At 36.3% G+C, this 16,314-nt stretch overlaps 2 protein-coding genes across 2 annotated transcripts; one reads left to right on the top strand and one right to left on the bottom strand.

Moving 5' to 3' along the window:
* Positions 1-395: 395 nt before the first annotated feature.
* Positions 396-9,809, bottom strand: fam162a (family with sequence similarity 162 member A). The gene is made up of 5 exons (XM_007249033.4): positions 9,533-9,809; positions 6,162-6,248; positions 3,279-3,390; positions 1,579-1,687; positions 396-784 (listed from the first exon to the last, which is right to left on the bottom strand). The coding sequence occupies exons 1-5, from the start codon at positions 9,582-9,584 to the stop codon at positions 671-673; spliced, it is 474 nt and encodes a 157-aa protein (XP_007249095.1). The 5' UTR covers positions 9,585-9,809; the 3' UTR covers positions 396-670.
* Positions 9,810-11,604: 1,795 nt separating this feature from the next.
* On the top strand, positions 11,605-15,189 carry mix23 (mitochondrial matrix import factor 23). Its single transcript, XM_007249036.4, has 5 exons — positions 11,605-11,751; positions 13,236-13,361; positions 13,516-13,662; positions 14,753-14,812; positions 14,917-15,189. The coding sequence occupies exons 1-5, from the start codon at positions 11,701-11,703 to the stop codon at positions 14,965-14,967; spliced, it is 435 nt and encodes a 144-aa protein (XP_007249098.1). The 5' UTR covers positions 11,605-11,700; the 3' UTR covers positions 14,968-15,189.
* Positions 15,190-16,314: the final 1,125 nt, after the last annotated feature.

Raw genomic sequence — 16,314 nt, 5'->3', positions numbered from 1 at the left:
TTAAAATAGGACAAAATAAAAAAAATATATATTTCTTACAAGCTGGTTTGTTTACATTTTGTAAGTTTTGGTCCTCGGAAATGGTTATACATCATTTGAGTCAATGACAAAACATGCTTCACAATGTCAGCTCGCTTCTTACTCACACTCACCTGTTTCCCCTGTTCTGACGCAATATATTTTACTGTTATATGAACAGAGAAAATTTACAGTAGAAATTTTAAGGGACTTAAGCCTGTTTCTGAAAATGGTCCTTAAATATCCTCCTTCTGCAGTTATGATGAATACTTCAATTTCTGTGATTGCAATCAAGAGGACAGAGCTTGAGAGCTGGCAGGAACAGTGAATACTGAATGAATCTCAAGGGTCTAGACTGCAGAGCCTACAGAAAGGAGTCCAATCTTTGGGATGATACTTTTAATACATTTAAAAAGTCAAATACGTCAGAATATAAACAGTCACACAAGCTAAGGAAAAGCTCATATTTCTAGCAGCTGCTCAACACTTCCGATGAACAGCCAGAGTAACAATTCTATATTAGCAGAGACCCACTATGGGGCCAGTGAGGAAACAGCACACAGTATAAACACTGTTGTGTGCTCTAAAGTGACACATTTTGATAGGATCTCAAAAATCCCAAGGGAGTCTGATGCTCCAATTATGAGGACCCTCACTGCGGTTTTCCTGCAAGAACGGCTTCCTCGCGCTCTCGCTGTGCTTGTTCTCTCAAACGAGCTTTCTTCTCCAAATTTATGGAACTCAGACTCTCATGGCGGCCAACAGCCTGCAATAGCAAAAAAATATATTTTGAACAAAGAAGCACAACATTTTCTTTTATGTTTTAACTGAGAATGCTTTTTATCTTATTTTAAAGGTGGACCCATTAAGCCTGGTCAGATAGACATTTCTTCAGACTATTTTATCCAGTTTGCTAAATTTATACCACTGCTGTAGAGGTGACTGGAATGGACAATATTCACAACTTTTAGTACTGTAGCATGTTTCCAGAAGGCTGTTTTAATGTTAGCAGTGGGAAACTATTTTAATGAGGCTAACAGCCACTTATGTGTGTAATGCTAGGCATTTTGAGTGTGATCAAGCTAGCCATCTCTTGCCAACATTGGTTAAACAGTAAGCACCAGAACTGTATTTTCCTTTCAATGAAAAATCTACCGTGTAGTCCAAGATTAGGCGTAATTCCTATCTATGCAAAATTAAAACAAGTTTGTGTGAATACACATTACCATTATTTTTGTACTGATTTTGTATAATTTATTTAATGACTAATTTACAGATTATTCAAAAGATGTTTTTTTTATGTGCTCAACATTATTATTGCTGCAATGCGGAAAGTTATTCTAGTTTGGGTGCTGTAATGCTGCTGTCTTGAAAAAAAAATTATAATTTTTTTTATATTACTTTTTGATTAATTGCCCATCCTTATTCAGGAGATCCTTAGTACAATTGCAACAGTAAAGACACTGTATAATATCTTTGTATTTATATTTGACATGATAGCTTGTGCATGATACACTAATATGTCTGATTACTGTAATTTTTGTGCTTATTTTTTATTACCTGTTTTCCCGAGATGATCATGGCGATGCAGCATACAATGGTCACAACGATCATGGCGTAGCAGGCCTTAACACGAATTTTGTTCCTGGCCGCATCGATCGTCTCAAATCTGGACGTAAATATAAACAGGCATGTCTAAAGTTAAAGAACATCCAACTGCATTGAAGAAAGGCATAGATACTTCATAATAATCTATGAAATGAGGATGATTATAGTTCTTAATATAGGAGTTCCTGGTAAACCAACACCACCAATGTAATATGGAAGATGTGGCTAAATCTCTAGAGAGCCTGATGCTGTTATTGGTCTGATCTGCCTCCCTAGAATTCTAAGTAATTCACGAAACTCCAGCTCCAGTAGAGATCTGTGCACATTGACTTAAAGCCAAAAGGTTAGACATGTAAAGTGTTTGGGTGCAGAAGCCCCTATTTACATAACATATTACATCATATATTACATAACACATCGAAGCACACTTTGTAGGGAGATTCAGCCAGTCTATCTAGCAGCAAACATCAATGTGCAGACAATTTGCTGCCTGTATTAAGAGCAAAATGAACAATGAAGTGTAGTTTACAACAGTGGTGAAAACCAGCCTGATGAATTCCAGCTTGACTGAATACATATTGGATTGCTGATGATGCAATCTTAATGAAAACAATCCTGAACCATTTAAAAAAGCGGATCAGATCTGATGAAATAATAGTCTACACAGCTAGAAAACCATTAGATCATCATGAAATGTTCACTTATTGTAAAATCCAAAATGAGCAATGGAATTTGGAGCTTTTAGGACATTCAATTCTACTCTATATCTATAGACAATGAAAAAGTTAACACCCTCATCCCATCTCCATTTGAAGCTATAACAACATTCTGCAATTACTGAGTTAGCACAACACTGGCAACTTTTATGCATTATGCTCCTCTATGTTGCCTAGCAGGCAGCAGAGTGATAAGCAACCAGTCACAGCTTGTGGTTAAGTCACAAGTGGCTATTAAAGATAAGCTTTTCTGAACTAATTTTTCTAGTTGTGCTTATTCTCAACTAAATAGTGCGTTTCTGAACATGGAAGAAAATGTTTTTTTCCTTTTCATGAATACATGATAAATATTTACAGATATACAGGAAAAAAAATGAATAACAAAAGAAGCATTAAAAAATCACCATAAAGTGTACTGTAAAAGCAGACTACAGAGCTAGGTGCTTGATTTTATATACCTGTGACAATAAGACTGCATAAAATACCTGAATTTAATCATTAAGAGGTGTTTCCCAGCACTGTTGTCCAGACAGTGTATGTTAATAGTACAGTACATACAATCAATCACATCTTCCCACCATCAATACACTAGCACACAAGCTCTTAATGTTCTAAACACCTAAACTCCTTACCCTTTATTAGGCGAGCATGGGCCTGCATCCCATCATAATCAATATATTGAGCCATGTATATGTGCCACATCTGGTTTCCATTAAACCATTAGTAACCTGACCTTGTTTGATCTCACCCCAGATATCAGGAATTACACCAATTAACTCCACAGACACGGGAGTGAGGCCTTGTTTGAACTTCAGAACAGAAGCTCCATGTGCTTCACCCGTGAGCAGATGCTATGCATCATAATGAGAATGAGACACAAACACGGTGTGAGGTCCAGGAGGTAAACTGGCCTGTAAACAGGAAGAGATCACTTACGACACAAGCTCTGGTATCTGCTCCTTGGATTTAAAACGTCCAGACCAGACCAGGAACTTCTTGTCCATCTCTGATGGCCGGTAGCCTGGCAATTTGAATGCAGGACGTGGAGCTGTTAATGAAATCAAGAAAAAAAATGAAGACAGAGTCAGTGGTGACGTGAATGATGCTCCAACTTGGACTCAAAGCAAGACCTCCCCTGAAAAGACAATATTTTGCTGTTCCATCAGAGATTATTTGGGTGTAACCCCATTTCCCTTAGCCCATGTCCTCAGGGACAAAAGCAAGCCAAGCTTAGATTAGTTTAGATACATTCAGTTCCCTCATTTAGTTCACTGCAGTACAACATACTCTGACATGCCAAAAGTAATGGGATAGCAGTATGTAACTTGATCATGAAGTGTTACCTCAGCAACAGGCATGGGAACATTCACACCTGTATAAATTGTGAGGTGATATCTTGTGAGTGAGGTTGAAGACTGCAAGGCAGCATGAACTATTAAATTATCTGTGCTTCAAATTGTGGACAGCACAGTGGGTGGTAATCAGTGTTGGGAGTAACGCCGTTAAAACTAACGGCGTTACTAACGCCGTTACTTTTTTTCAGTAACGAGTAATCTAACTAATTACTCTGACTGTAACTATAACGCCGTTACCATTTCCGACACCCCGTTACTGCACGTTACTTTAGCCGCTCTATTAACTTTTTTTTTTTTTTTTTTCGCTTTGCCCTGGTTAACCCCTCCTCTTTCCGGTAAACTTGAGCTTCTGGCCGCTGTGCCTGTAGGTTTACGTGGTTTGGCGTGGTGAAGTGAGGCACAATTGTGACGATTTGCGTGCTCTAATAAATTCAGTGATTGCCCTGGACAGGCCAAGTTCCGTATTAAGGACGTTAAGCTCTTTTTAGCTGCTCCGGTTTTTGTGGTGCTGCTGCTTTCTGTTTTAGAGCTTAGATTCTCTGCCCGAACCCGACCTGACCCGAGGACCGACCCGAAATCGGGCTCCTATTTTTATTTTATATAAAGCTCTGGTGTGATAATTACAATGTTGCTAAGTAACCAATTATTATTGTACACTAAAGCGAACGAAACAGCGAAAACTGAAAGTGAAAAAACATTTGTGTTAACTGAATCTAATAAAAACGGCAATTAAAAGGAAAAAAACATAACTATCTCGAACTGTATTTTGTGTTTATAAAACTAACGAACTGAAATTACTGATAGAATACCCTAATTTTCGTGTTTAATTTATTTATAAGCGCTGTTGTACAGCGGAGTTGTACAGCAGGCGGGGTTGTGCCGAGCGCGCGGCACCTCGTGGTCCGCTCTTGTGTAAAGCGCTCGCGCTAGCCGCAAAATACGACAGAAAACACTGAGAAACTGCAGAACTATGTATGGGATTACAATATGAGCGCCAGGCAGATGAAAGGGAACCAGCAGATACAGTGTGTGAGAACATTTACCTTTGAGTAACTCATACCAGAAATCTCTCTCTCTGTCTTTCTTTCTCTCCCTTTCTCTCTCTTTCTCTCTCTCTTTCTCTCTCACGTTTATTAGATTGATCTCTCTGATGAGATGTGTGAAAACTAATAAAAACTAGCAAGCCCACCCTAAAAACTTACTGAACAGAAAAAAATAAAAACAAAATAAAATTAAATTATAATAAAAATGAAAAATGTAATCACGTAGCTCTGGGCGCACGTGAAGGCCTCTGCGTTTGACTTACAGCACTGTGTGTAGCTGTTCTTAAAAATCATTTAAATTAAATAATAGTTCTATGCTTTTATGTTACAGTGTAAATTAACATAATTCTGATTATATTTCGCTCATTCAATCAGCCCGAAAACAGACAGTTTATTGGGCGAATCGGGTCGGGCTCGGGCTCATAATGACAGTTCATGGTTCATTGGTTTGGGACCGATCTAAGCTCTATTCTCTTTTGGTGAAGCTGTTATATTAATACCATTTTAACGGTCATTAAATTGTTGTTTTTGTCCTTTATTTTGTTTTGTTTATATATACATATTTCCTTGGTTTGTTTAATTTCATCCCCAGACGTGTTTTTCCGTTTTTTTTAGTATTACAAGTTTCAGTAATTTTCTTTGGTTGTGTGGAGAATTTCGTGTTATTTTTTTGAAATTCGTTAGATTATATTTTTGTCAACATTTTGGGTTTATTTTCGTTTGTTATTTTTCTAATAATAATAGTAAATGCATAATTGATTTCCTTTTTTTTGACGGGCAAATAATAAAAAGTAACGCGATAGTTACTTTTACTGGTAACTAATTACTTTTATAGTGGAGTAACTCCGTTATTAAGTTACTTTTTTGGAGAAGTAACGAGTAACTATAACTAATTACTTTTTCAAAGTAACGTGCCCAACACTGGTGGTAATGATTGTGACCAGTGGTGTCCGGCTAGAATTATCCATGCAAAATGATTCTGTCAAAAATTACATACACATTCAAAGCAGGAGGCCGCACACACTTATCATGCAAGTCAGAGCTGCGTTTTTTAGCTTCTTCGTGATGTAGCGAAAAAACACAATTGTAGTTCTTGTCCCATGATATTTGGCATGTCAGTGTCAGTATATTTAAAACCACTTTTAAAATATCAGGCATTGTGGCTATTAATTAATTCACTTCTTGTTTCTTGATGTTCTTCAGCTTTTTTTCAGCCATTTCAGAATAATCAGCTCTGTTCTTTATTCATTAGACACATCTAACTTTCATTTTAATTTAATTAAAGCCAGTAAAAAATATTACACACTAGCGTATATAAAATGTAAAAAATACTGACTACTTCACAGATTACTTTATTATTATTCTTACCACTAAGGTCAGCTTTACTACACAAACAGACTGACTGTGTTAAGTGTACTTACCAGGTGTTGCCCCAGTTTCTGCTCCATGTGGTTTACTGCACAGCTGCCTCCTGCTCGCTGTGTTCAGGGCACATCTCTGCCACTGCCCTACAGGAGACGTGGAAAAAAACAACAGCAGAAGCTTCAGTTTACAGACCACGGCATTGAGTGCCAGCAATCAAACCCCACAGTTCAGAAGGAGGCATTGTGTACAGCAAAACACTCATGTTCACACAGCATTAAAGACACAACAAAGCTCACGTGAGGGAATCTACATGTATTACGCAACATGGTATTTGAATGCTTTTTGTTGAGTCACAGTGAGGCTGTGATTCTGTATGTTCCTAAGGATACAGGAAGGAACATCATGTAAAGGAAATGTATATCTTGTCTACATCTTCATACTATCTCTGTTATGGCAAGCCCTCATTCATCATGGTTGCCTTGCAAAATCCTTGTATCTTCCAAAAAAATGACAACTTTCCAAGAGCAAAAAAGAGAGAGAGAAAAGAACTTTTGATGGAAGTCAATGTAGTCAAGTCAAACATGCAATACAAGGTTTGAATTGCAATAAACATCAGTTCCATGTAGTATGTGAATATTGGATAAATGGACCAATAGAAACATTCCACAATTACCTTTAAATGTTACAAGTTCTTATACTCCTGTAAAGTTACTATTTGGAGATTTAAGTACTTTGAAAAAGTTATGAAAAAGACAATGTATGATACAATAGCAATAATCTGTCCATTATTCCATACAAATTAAGATTCTGACTGCCATTAATGTTGTTTTAATTAGAACAAACGTCATATACACATACAGTGCACTTTGTGCTATTTTGGCTTTGTTTTTCTCTACAACACACAATAAAGTAAATTATTAAGATTAAATTGCAGAAAATGTGTTTTCTTCAGTCTGAAGATGGACTGCTTTACTGGCATTTTACTGGCCATGCTTTGATTCTGTTGTTGAAGGACATTATAAGCAAGGGCCTGCTGTATGTGAATAGTATACTGCATCTAAATTTAACTTGAGGCCACCTGTTATCTCTTCTGTAATTGAACTAAGGAGTAAGGAGGCAGTATCATCACATATAGACAAAAGCTTTCAATCCATTTATTTAAAGGCTGTCTGAAACTGGAAGTAGCTTGCTGGCTTGATGACTTGCTGTCTGGTCAAGCTGTGACCAGAAGTGTAGTGTAGTGATTAATGTCTCTGTAACCCAAATTATGAAGCCATCAAGACGTCTTGATATTTGCAAGACAGTAACAGGTCACTGCTGGATATAAGTGCTCAGAATTGAATATAAAGATAGATTACTAAACTTTGATTCAGACATGTCACATGTTTGGGTGCCTTCTTTACAACAATTTTGATTCTATATGTTTTACTCAAACATAAAAAATGATGATATTCTATATATATATATATATATATACAAACATTTAGTATAAGCACAATTAATATACAGAAAAAATCAATCAGTGTAGTCTGCTGTTAAGTAGACCGTGAAGAACTACCAGCTGCATGGCTATCAGTAGGATCTTATATGCTGCTGGTTCAGACATGATGAATGAAGTGTGCTGAAGAGGACCGAATATGATGAGTCATGGTGATGTACACAATATAGGATTCTGTGATGCTTACAGGCAGGGGCTTCGCTAGCAAATGATACGGTCCACTGTGTGCCAAACACACAGGTGTACACGCTCACAAGCACGCACACAGACACGCACGCACAGTCAAACAGCCCTCTTTATGCTGTTGTTGCCTGAAGCTTTTTTTTATTTAGTAAGGTAATGCTGCAGACTGATAATCAGCCACTAGTTAAACTGGCTAAACATAAGTAAGAGAGGCTAGAGGCTGCTTATTTAAACAGGGTGTTGATATTAAAGCTAGTACTGTCTGTATGTGTATCAGCTAATTATTGTAACAGAATAATAAAATACATGATGAGATAATATCCCACTCCTAAAATGTCCTATGTTTGTGTGGCCAGCCATGGTTAATGGTTTGTTTTTCTAAAATAACTATCAGGGCCAAGGTCAAGTTCAAGTGAAAGAAAATGGTTAAAAAATAAATAATAATAAAATAAATAAATGATGGGATTTTATGGCCGAGTGTGAGCACATGACCTAAAAAAAGCTACAGGTTTGAGGAGCTTGCCACTTTTAGCTTTTTAAATTAAAAGTTTGATAATCTTTTTTTTCTTCTGAAAAGATGTTAAAAATGAAATTAACACAACTGTACATGATAGATTGTGTGTCTAATCTGAATCTAAATTATTCTTTTTTTTTCTGATAGGAGACCCTCACCCCTCATGGGAACTTTCCTCAAAATTCATTTATATTTTTATGGGGAGGCAGGGTGGCTGGGTTCATTGCCTCTGATCCTAGAATCAGTTTGGACATCAGCTAATTTCTACAAAGTCGTACTGTTTTGAGAGAATTAAAGTTAGACAGAGAGAGTTAAAATTGTACACAGTTGTGGTGAATATGTTCGACATCTGAGGAGTTTAATGCCCTTATAAAAGCTCCCTCACATAAAGCCCTTACATATTTACTTTAATTCACTCCCATCACTACCTATTTATAAAATACTGTCTTTATCAGAGTTTCTATACATTTAACCACTTTAAACCAAACCACTCTTAATGACTCGTGTTGTATCTCTGAGACTATGATTAATGCAGGAATTGTGAAAACTAGACTTGGACTAGATTGAATAGCTACTACTTAAAATATTGAGCAACAATGGAATCACTGGAACTTTAATTCAGCATCCAGCATCTTTCAGAAAAGGAACTGCAGTTTTTAGGCTCTTTCCACTATTTCTGGACTATTCTTGTCTAAAAGAAAATGATAAAGGTCTGTCATAAAAAAATTGACAAAAAAATAAACTATTGGTAATGTTGCTATGTAATTAATTATGACATTAACTACCTGTAATTACCCACTTATGACATTTGAAAAGTGAAAGAATACGTTATTTAACACTAAATGTAAATGCTAAACAATGAATACAAAAGCAGTATTAGTAATAAAAGGTCACACAAATATGAATAAATGGTCATAAAAAGTAAAATAACTTTTAGGCAGGTGTGGTTGTTCAATAAGGAAATAAAGTAATACCAGCCAAAGCCATAAAAAGAGAGATATATGTTATAAAACTCTGCTGGACTTCGTGTAGATGGGTTGATTAATCTGTCATACTCACCCATTTTCCCCTAAATCCTAGTTACAGTTAAGTCAGCTGAATACAGTATAGCTGTTCCTTCATTGCTGTAAAAATGTGGTAACGTCAATCAGAGAAAGTTAGCTAGCTATCTGAGCTAGGATAAGTATTCAAAGCCTGCTCCCAAAACAAGCTTGAAGTCCTTCAGCACTTACCGACAAAAGAGGCCAAAGCAGGGCGACTTCTGCTGATTGCCTGGAAGAACATGTTGTGTGAAGATACAGAGACCGTGTGAAAAGATACTCTGAGGCGATTAATCCATAAATTCGTGCGCAGAAAAGTCTAAACCCGCTGTCACAAAACCGCAACAGCAGAACCTGGCACTGTCCGTGTGCCAGTGCAGCGTTCACTTATACCAGCGTTCACTACAAACACACACGCAGCTCCCTTTACCTTCTATAACCTTCTGCTAGATCCGGGTCTGTCTCAAATCGCCCTCTAGTTCCCTACATAGTGCACTTATTTAAGACTAACTAAAGCATTGGGTTTTTCGGAGCTGAGGGAAAACCACACAGAGCACACATAAATTGACGAAAGTCTCTTTTTATACACAATAAATACGAGCAACGTATTTCCTCATTTAAATACATAACGTTGGAAAATGTCTTTTAAACATTACTAGTCATGATGATTCAAAAAAAAAAAGGACTGATTTGAGACCCACACACTCTCACCACTCTTTATATTTCCTCACACAGACAAAAAAAAATCAAAGGCTATGATTTCTTGGTTTATTTAATGTAAGTTTAATCCATTCTATTGTTATTTTGTATTTAATGATAGGCAATCTTATTCACTATGTGTTATTTTTTTTGTAAAAACTTAAATTACAATGATATTTAATTTAATTTAAGAGGTTCATACAGACCTTTAAAAAATATATATATATGAACATGTTGCAAGGATATATAGTGCCAAAGGTCTCTAAAGTATTCACATTAATTACTCAGATAGAAATATAGATCCTAGGGTTTAAAATACTTCTGTATAAGTATAACTACTTTTAAGTATAAAAATTAAAGTGATGTAAGGGAAAAAATGTCATTAAAGTGGCACTAAACCCTAAACCATATATTTTTTTTCATTATTAGCTGAAATGTATTTCTTTGAAGTAATAAAAAAATTCATAAGCCTTTCCTAACCTTTAAAAATGCTTTTATTTTATTACTTTCCACCTCTGCAGCGCCTTCTCAGGTACAACTGTGCTATAGGCGTGAATGATGTGTCTATGTACTTAGGTACAGACAAATCACAATATGCCAATCAGTCAATCAATAAAACCGCCACCCTGGTGATGTCCTGGCTCCCTGTTTAAGCTGCATACTGGCTACCGGAGCCCTGGGAGAGCATGATTGGCCTTGCTCTACCCATATCACTCCAAAGGGCGATGTCGCTCAGCATGAGGCGTCTGTGGGCTAATGTTTCGAAACCGAGTCGCTGCACTTTCCTACGAGTGAGCTGGATACTCTGCAAAAGAGGCAGTGGCAGACTTCCTATGTATTGGAGGAGGCGTGTGCTAGTCTTTAATCTTGGGGCTTCACTAGTGGTAGGGGGAGTCCTAATGAGTGGGTTGGGTAATTGACCTTGTGAATTGGGGAGAATATGGGAAAACATGATAAATAAACAAATAAATAAACAAACAGATATACACACAAAAAATGTACTGTGTATTAACCAAAATTTTGCTTTGTTGCTCTAGGGCAACATTGTGTTACAGAAGGTTAAGTAAGGTAACAAATGATATTGTATGTCATTATCTGACACCTCTAAAGAGTGCCCACCAGACTCTGTATGTTCCTCTGTGCTGTTTCTGGCTCTTTTATTGCTCTTCAGGGTTAAAAACTCTCTGTAGCGATTGGCCGGGCTGAATGCAGCTCTGTAAAAAATGAGCACTTGCAGAGCGCCAGTGCAGAAAACAAGATTACACAAGGGCATTGCTCTTTAAAATACAGAAACATTAACACACACGTGAGATGTAGCCTTGTCTTAATATTAAATTACAACTATTACAACTATACTTACAATTTTAATCCAGACGCATGATGACAGTAGTTTTCACCTCAATATTAATACTGGGATTAGGTAACTAACTGTGTAGATTAGCTACACAGTCTCGCCCGTTTCTGTTCATTTAAAGACAGTTTTCGGTGTTTAGACTGAGAAATAATTGAAAACCTGAGTTTAACATGAATTATTAATGTATTTAATTCGTACAATCAGAAATAATCCGTGTCTCGGCGGTGGGTGTATTTCTTTTATATAATTGCTCGGGCGTTTTTGTCGGGCAGCTCTGTGTGAGTGAGGACCTCACGGTCAGTCCAGCATGGCTGCGCCCGGCGGGACTCTGAACTGTGAGGACTTTTCAATGTTCCAGGTAAAAAAATGGGGAATAGAAAACACTGACAGAATAACAGACAGGCTGAACGAAGCCAGATACACGTCCGCCGGTCTGTGACTCCGCTGTTAAAATGCTTGTAAAGTCAAATATTAGTTGTAAGTAGAGAGAGAGAGTACAGTGGAGGCATTCACACTGCTGTCAGTTCCCCCCTGCAGCTCTCTCTATCAGCTCTTTTCTATATTATTGCACATTATTGTACCTTTTTTCTGGCTTTGAAGAAATACTCACAGGCTGAGTTAAAATTGGTCTATTTTTCTATTTTGGCTATGTCTTTATATCCTTATGTTTAGGTTCTTAATATAACTTGTATACTATAACTACTATATATTGATCCATGTAGGTTACATGAACACTTCTTATAATTTGTAAGGTTATTACATTGTTCAGTAATTCTGTGGAGTCTATAAAATATTTAGGTATAAAATGCATTGTTTAGAGATTTCCTACATTTGAAATATATATTGCCTTTCATCATCATTACTAAATGTAACCAAAATACCTGAGGTTATGATTTCTTAAAACATAGGAACGGATTGTAAAGGTTTTTTTCTACTTTAATCATTCGGTAGGCAGGGTCCTGCTCATAATACAAACTCTTGGTCTTAGCTGGATTTTTGAATTGTTAATTATATTGCACTGGATAAGTGTTAAACACAACAAAAGAATAAATAATGTAAAATCATGACTTTAACATTTGGGGTTTATTACATCGTAAGGCATATATATTGGCGTGTTATCACAGTGTGATTGTCATATCTGTCCAATTTGTTGCATGTCATGTTTATGTATTTAAAGTGAAATTCCACCGATTTTTAAAAAGTTTGTCTGAAATACTCTTGTTGAAATGGTTTATAAGAGAGAAACTTCCGAACTCAGATTTCCTTACAGTGGTGGTGATTGGAACCAGAGATTACCATGACTGCAATGCAACAATAGCTATTTTAAGAGTGTAAGAAAATATTGAGATAATGATGTAGTGTTATATTTTGCAAAAGCCTACATATTCTCTAAAGCACATTACTGATATTTGATTAATATTTTACATATAAAGATTGGTGTCAGGTAGTGGTCCTTTTGGTGTCGTGGTTAACCATGACTTCTAGATAACAGTGTTGTAATCTGTTGTTAGATCCCACTATTCTGATTGGATAAAAAGTCAAGTTTTGTTTAACCTGGCAGTGTTGATAATGTTACAATAGGAAACAATGTTTTTTTTCTGGCCATGAATAAATTTAGTTAATTATTTTTGGCAAAGGCTTTTATAAAATGAGCAGAAAACTATATTATATTTATATACTATTTTATAAAATGGACAAAATTAATATGCCTCAGTGTATGAATGTCCATTTCATGTTAGAACATGCTGCAAAGAAGCTTATGGGCATTGAAAAATCTAGTTTCATTTACATGATGGTCATAAATAAAAAATATGGTATTGTATTTTTATATATGTTTTACAGGAAACACTAAAAGTAATGCGGACTATAGATGACCGGATTGTTCATGCTCTCAACACGACTGTCCCCACTGCATCCTTCTCAGGGAAAGTGGATGCCTCTCAGACCTGCAAAGAGCTTTATGAGTCTGTTAGTCACGTTGATTATTATTATTATTATTATTATTATTATTATTATTATTATTATATATTAAGTCACAGACTTGCCTAAATCTGCTGAATTGGTCTGTGTGTTGGATTGCATTAGAAAGACACTTTGACTTTTTTTTTTATTATTTCCCCAGCTTTTAGAGGCCCATCTCAGTAGAGATAAGGCAATAAAGGCCTGCATTACAGAAACCTCAGCGGTTGTTGGGCAGCTACGCGAGGAGAGGGCAAAAGACCGTGACAACCTGTCCATCATTAAACAGCTCAGGAAAGAGCAAACCAAGGTAGTGTCTTCACTTGCCACTAGGGGGCAGCAAACTTCAGCCCTAAATTACATCACGTTTAACAGGGGAAAGGTCACAATAGTATGAAGACCCATCACACATACAGCAGGATAAATGTGTAATTTGAGTACAGCTAAACAGTTAAGGAGTCGAGACAGTTTTCTTTAGTTACTCTAAGTGACAAAAGCTGAGTGGTCAGGTTTTGTTTAATAGTAAATAATTTGTGTGATATTTCTGTTTTAAAAAGTACACTAGCATCAAGAGTTGTGTAACTGGCAATAATAGTGGATACCTTTTTCATGCTAAAAAAAAAGCACCATTTCTGAAGAAGAACCTTTTAAAACCCTGTTTCTGGTCTATTTGTGTACCCGTATTTACTATCGAAAAATGTGAATTTCTAGGGATAGTAATTGGTCCAACATTTACTTAATTATAGTACAGACATTTACAGACACCGCTTAAATGGAAAACATTTTTACCCACAATGTGACGTATTTCTGAAGCCAAATCTCTTATCATCCCTCATAATTTCTTAATGATATATGTATTAACTATTGTATTATATCCTACCATTTTATATGATATGATTAATATTATTTTGCTCCACCCAACATATTTGTGGTGCCAAAATCATTACATTTACAGCTCTCCGAGATCCTTAAAGTTGATTATTAAATATTATAATACCACCCCAAATAAGAAGTTGATATTGAAAATATTGAATATAATGCAGCGTTTCTAACACTGAAGGTTTGCATTTCAGCCATGCAGAAGCACACGTGATCAGTTTGAAGTTTGAAGACTGATTCAATTGTTTAGCAGTTTGTTGGCTCTGCTTTGTATTGGAAATTGCACTATTCATTTACACATTATACACATTTTTTTATTTTGTAAAGGTAAATTAGGCTACATGCCAAAACACAAACTAACTAAAATATTTGTTATTTTTATTTATAGTGATTATTATTATTATTTGTATTATTTTAGTTAAAGTTAGTAGCTGACCTTTTGAAATGCCTGAAGGTACCCTACGATTCCAAATCTTGAACTCATAAGGAATAACATTGTGTTCTTATCTGTTTTCCCTTAGTTAAAACTCATGAGTTCTGAGCTGAATGTTGAAGAAGTTGTAAAAGACCGTACTCTAAAGGTCAGTATATCTGTGTGCTCTTAAACTACAGTCTGTACATAGATATGCAAACTGTTCTAATGGTTGAGTGTCTCACTTCTTACAGCCATGTTTTTGCTCTGCAGGTTTTCGTTGAAAGGTGCCGAATCCACTTTACTCCTCCCAAGAACAAGTGAACTCCTGTTTGTGCTTGTGAGAGCCGTGTAGCGTTGATATGGCTGTGGATCACAGCTGGATGCAGGCCGGGACTCTGATGCCCCTCAAACCTGCCTCCTCTCCCGGGTAGCCCACTGTACTGTGATTCTGCAGTTTCACATGAAAACTGCTGTCCATCTCTGTTGTCTTCAAAGAGCTGTTGTACAAAATGGATTTTATAAAGATTTTTTTTTCCAATGGCCCACACTTGTCCATTGTTTTGGTGTGGGTGGGGGGGTTGCAGTTAACAGATAACAGACTACAAGTAAAACCTTCTGTAATTACAGGTGAGATGAGGTGAAGGGTGCACGTTTGTGTGCGCTTGGGCACTCGTAGGAAAACACAGCAGAGACGTAATAGTAGATTGTAAAGTACTACTACTTTTGATAAAGACTTTAGATGTCAGTAGAGCCAAGTTGTGTAAGTGTGCTCCTAAGTGTTATATCATCTCATATCTGATATAAAAAAGCTACTAAAAACTCACATCACCAATCATAAATTCTACCATATAAACAGTGTTATATAGGTTTTATTAGATACCTTTTGCAAGTTCAAATTTCTAATATTTGATCATGTTGGGATCTGGAGTACTGCTAAAATGGCCTGACATTGTTTTTTTTTTTTGTTTTTTTTTTTATGAAAACTGGACACATCTGGACATGCTCTCATATCAGCAGGGTTTAATTGATTTTAAGTGGTGAAAAATAATACTGCAGATTCTTGGCAGTTCCATATATTTTTTATTTTCTCCATAGTTCAGTAATTAAGGTGTACGCAGAGTTAGAATGGGTTTGATGTGAAATGTTTTATAGGAGTTAATCTTAGATACAGGTGCTGATATGAACTAGGAGCCACATTATGTATAATCCAACTATCACTGAACCGATATGTATGAATTGTTTTGTGTAATGTTGATTATTTTAAATTCTTATAATATATTGAGTCCTAGTTTGCCCCTAAAAACAAATAATATTTTAGGCTAAACCTTATGCTGTCTAAAATGATGTTGATCATCCAATAACACCCCAGGCATTTTGGCGAACACTCCTAGGCAGACACGTGTGTCATTTAATTATGTAACGTAAGTTCCTTCCCAAGAAGTCTGACTGTGGTTTGGTATGGTATGTTTGCCAGGGTGGGGAATTTAAACACTAGATTGTGGAGGACAGTGCTGATGTCCCACTGTCTTTTGTTAAGTTCATTGCAAGTTATCATCTTTTTGGTCTACAACCATGAGATCTGACACATCATTGGATCACCATAGCACATATTCACAATCAAAAGAGGAGTCTGAACCTAGGTCTGCTTTTGTACTGGAGATACTTGAA

The sequence above is a fragment of the Astyanax mexicanus genome, chromosome 1 (genome assembly GCF_023375975.1).
Source record: "Astyanax mexicanus isolate ESR-SI-001 chromosome 1, AstMex3_surface, whole genome shotgun sequence".
Lineage (NCBI taxonomy): Eukaryota > Metazoa > Chordata > Actinopteri > Characiformes > Acestrorhamphidae > Astyanax > Astyanax mexicanus.
The sequence above is the reverse complement of the archived record's forward strand: the minus strand, read 5'-3'. Positions and strand labels throughout refer to the sequence as shown.

What these genes read in the sequence shown, in the direction of transcription:
- fam162a (XM_007249033.4), bottom strand. Translation starts at nt 9,584, where the DNA reads ATGTTCTTCCAGGCAATCAGCAGAAGTCGCCCTGCTTTGGCCTCTTTT. An exon ending in TGCTTTGGCCTCTTTTGTCG is followed by an intron (nt 6,249 to 9,532) that starts GTAAGTGCTGAA and finishes CGTCTCCTGTAG; the next exon opens with GGCAGTGGCAGAGATGTGCC. An exon ending in AGAAACTGGGGCAACACCTG is followed by an intron (nt 3,391 to 6,161) that starts GTAAGTACACTT and finishes TTTCATTAACAG; the next exon opens with CTCCACGTCCTGCATTCAAA.
- mix23 (XM_007249036.4), top strand. Translation starts at nt 11,701, where the DNA reads ATGGCTGCGCCCGGCGGGACTCTGAACTGTGAGGACTTTTCAATGTTC. An exon ending in TCAGGAAAGAGCAAACCAAG is followed by an intron (nt 13,663 to 14,752) that starts GTAGTGTCTTCA and finishes GTTTTCCCTTAG; the next exon opens with TTAAAACTCATGAGTTCTGA. An exon ending in TAAAAGACCGTACTCTAAAG is followed by an intron (nt 14,813 to 14,916) that starts GTCAGTATATCT and finishes TTTGCTCTGCAG; the next exon opens with GTTTTCGTTGAAAGGTGCCG.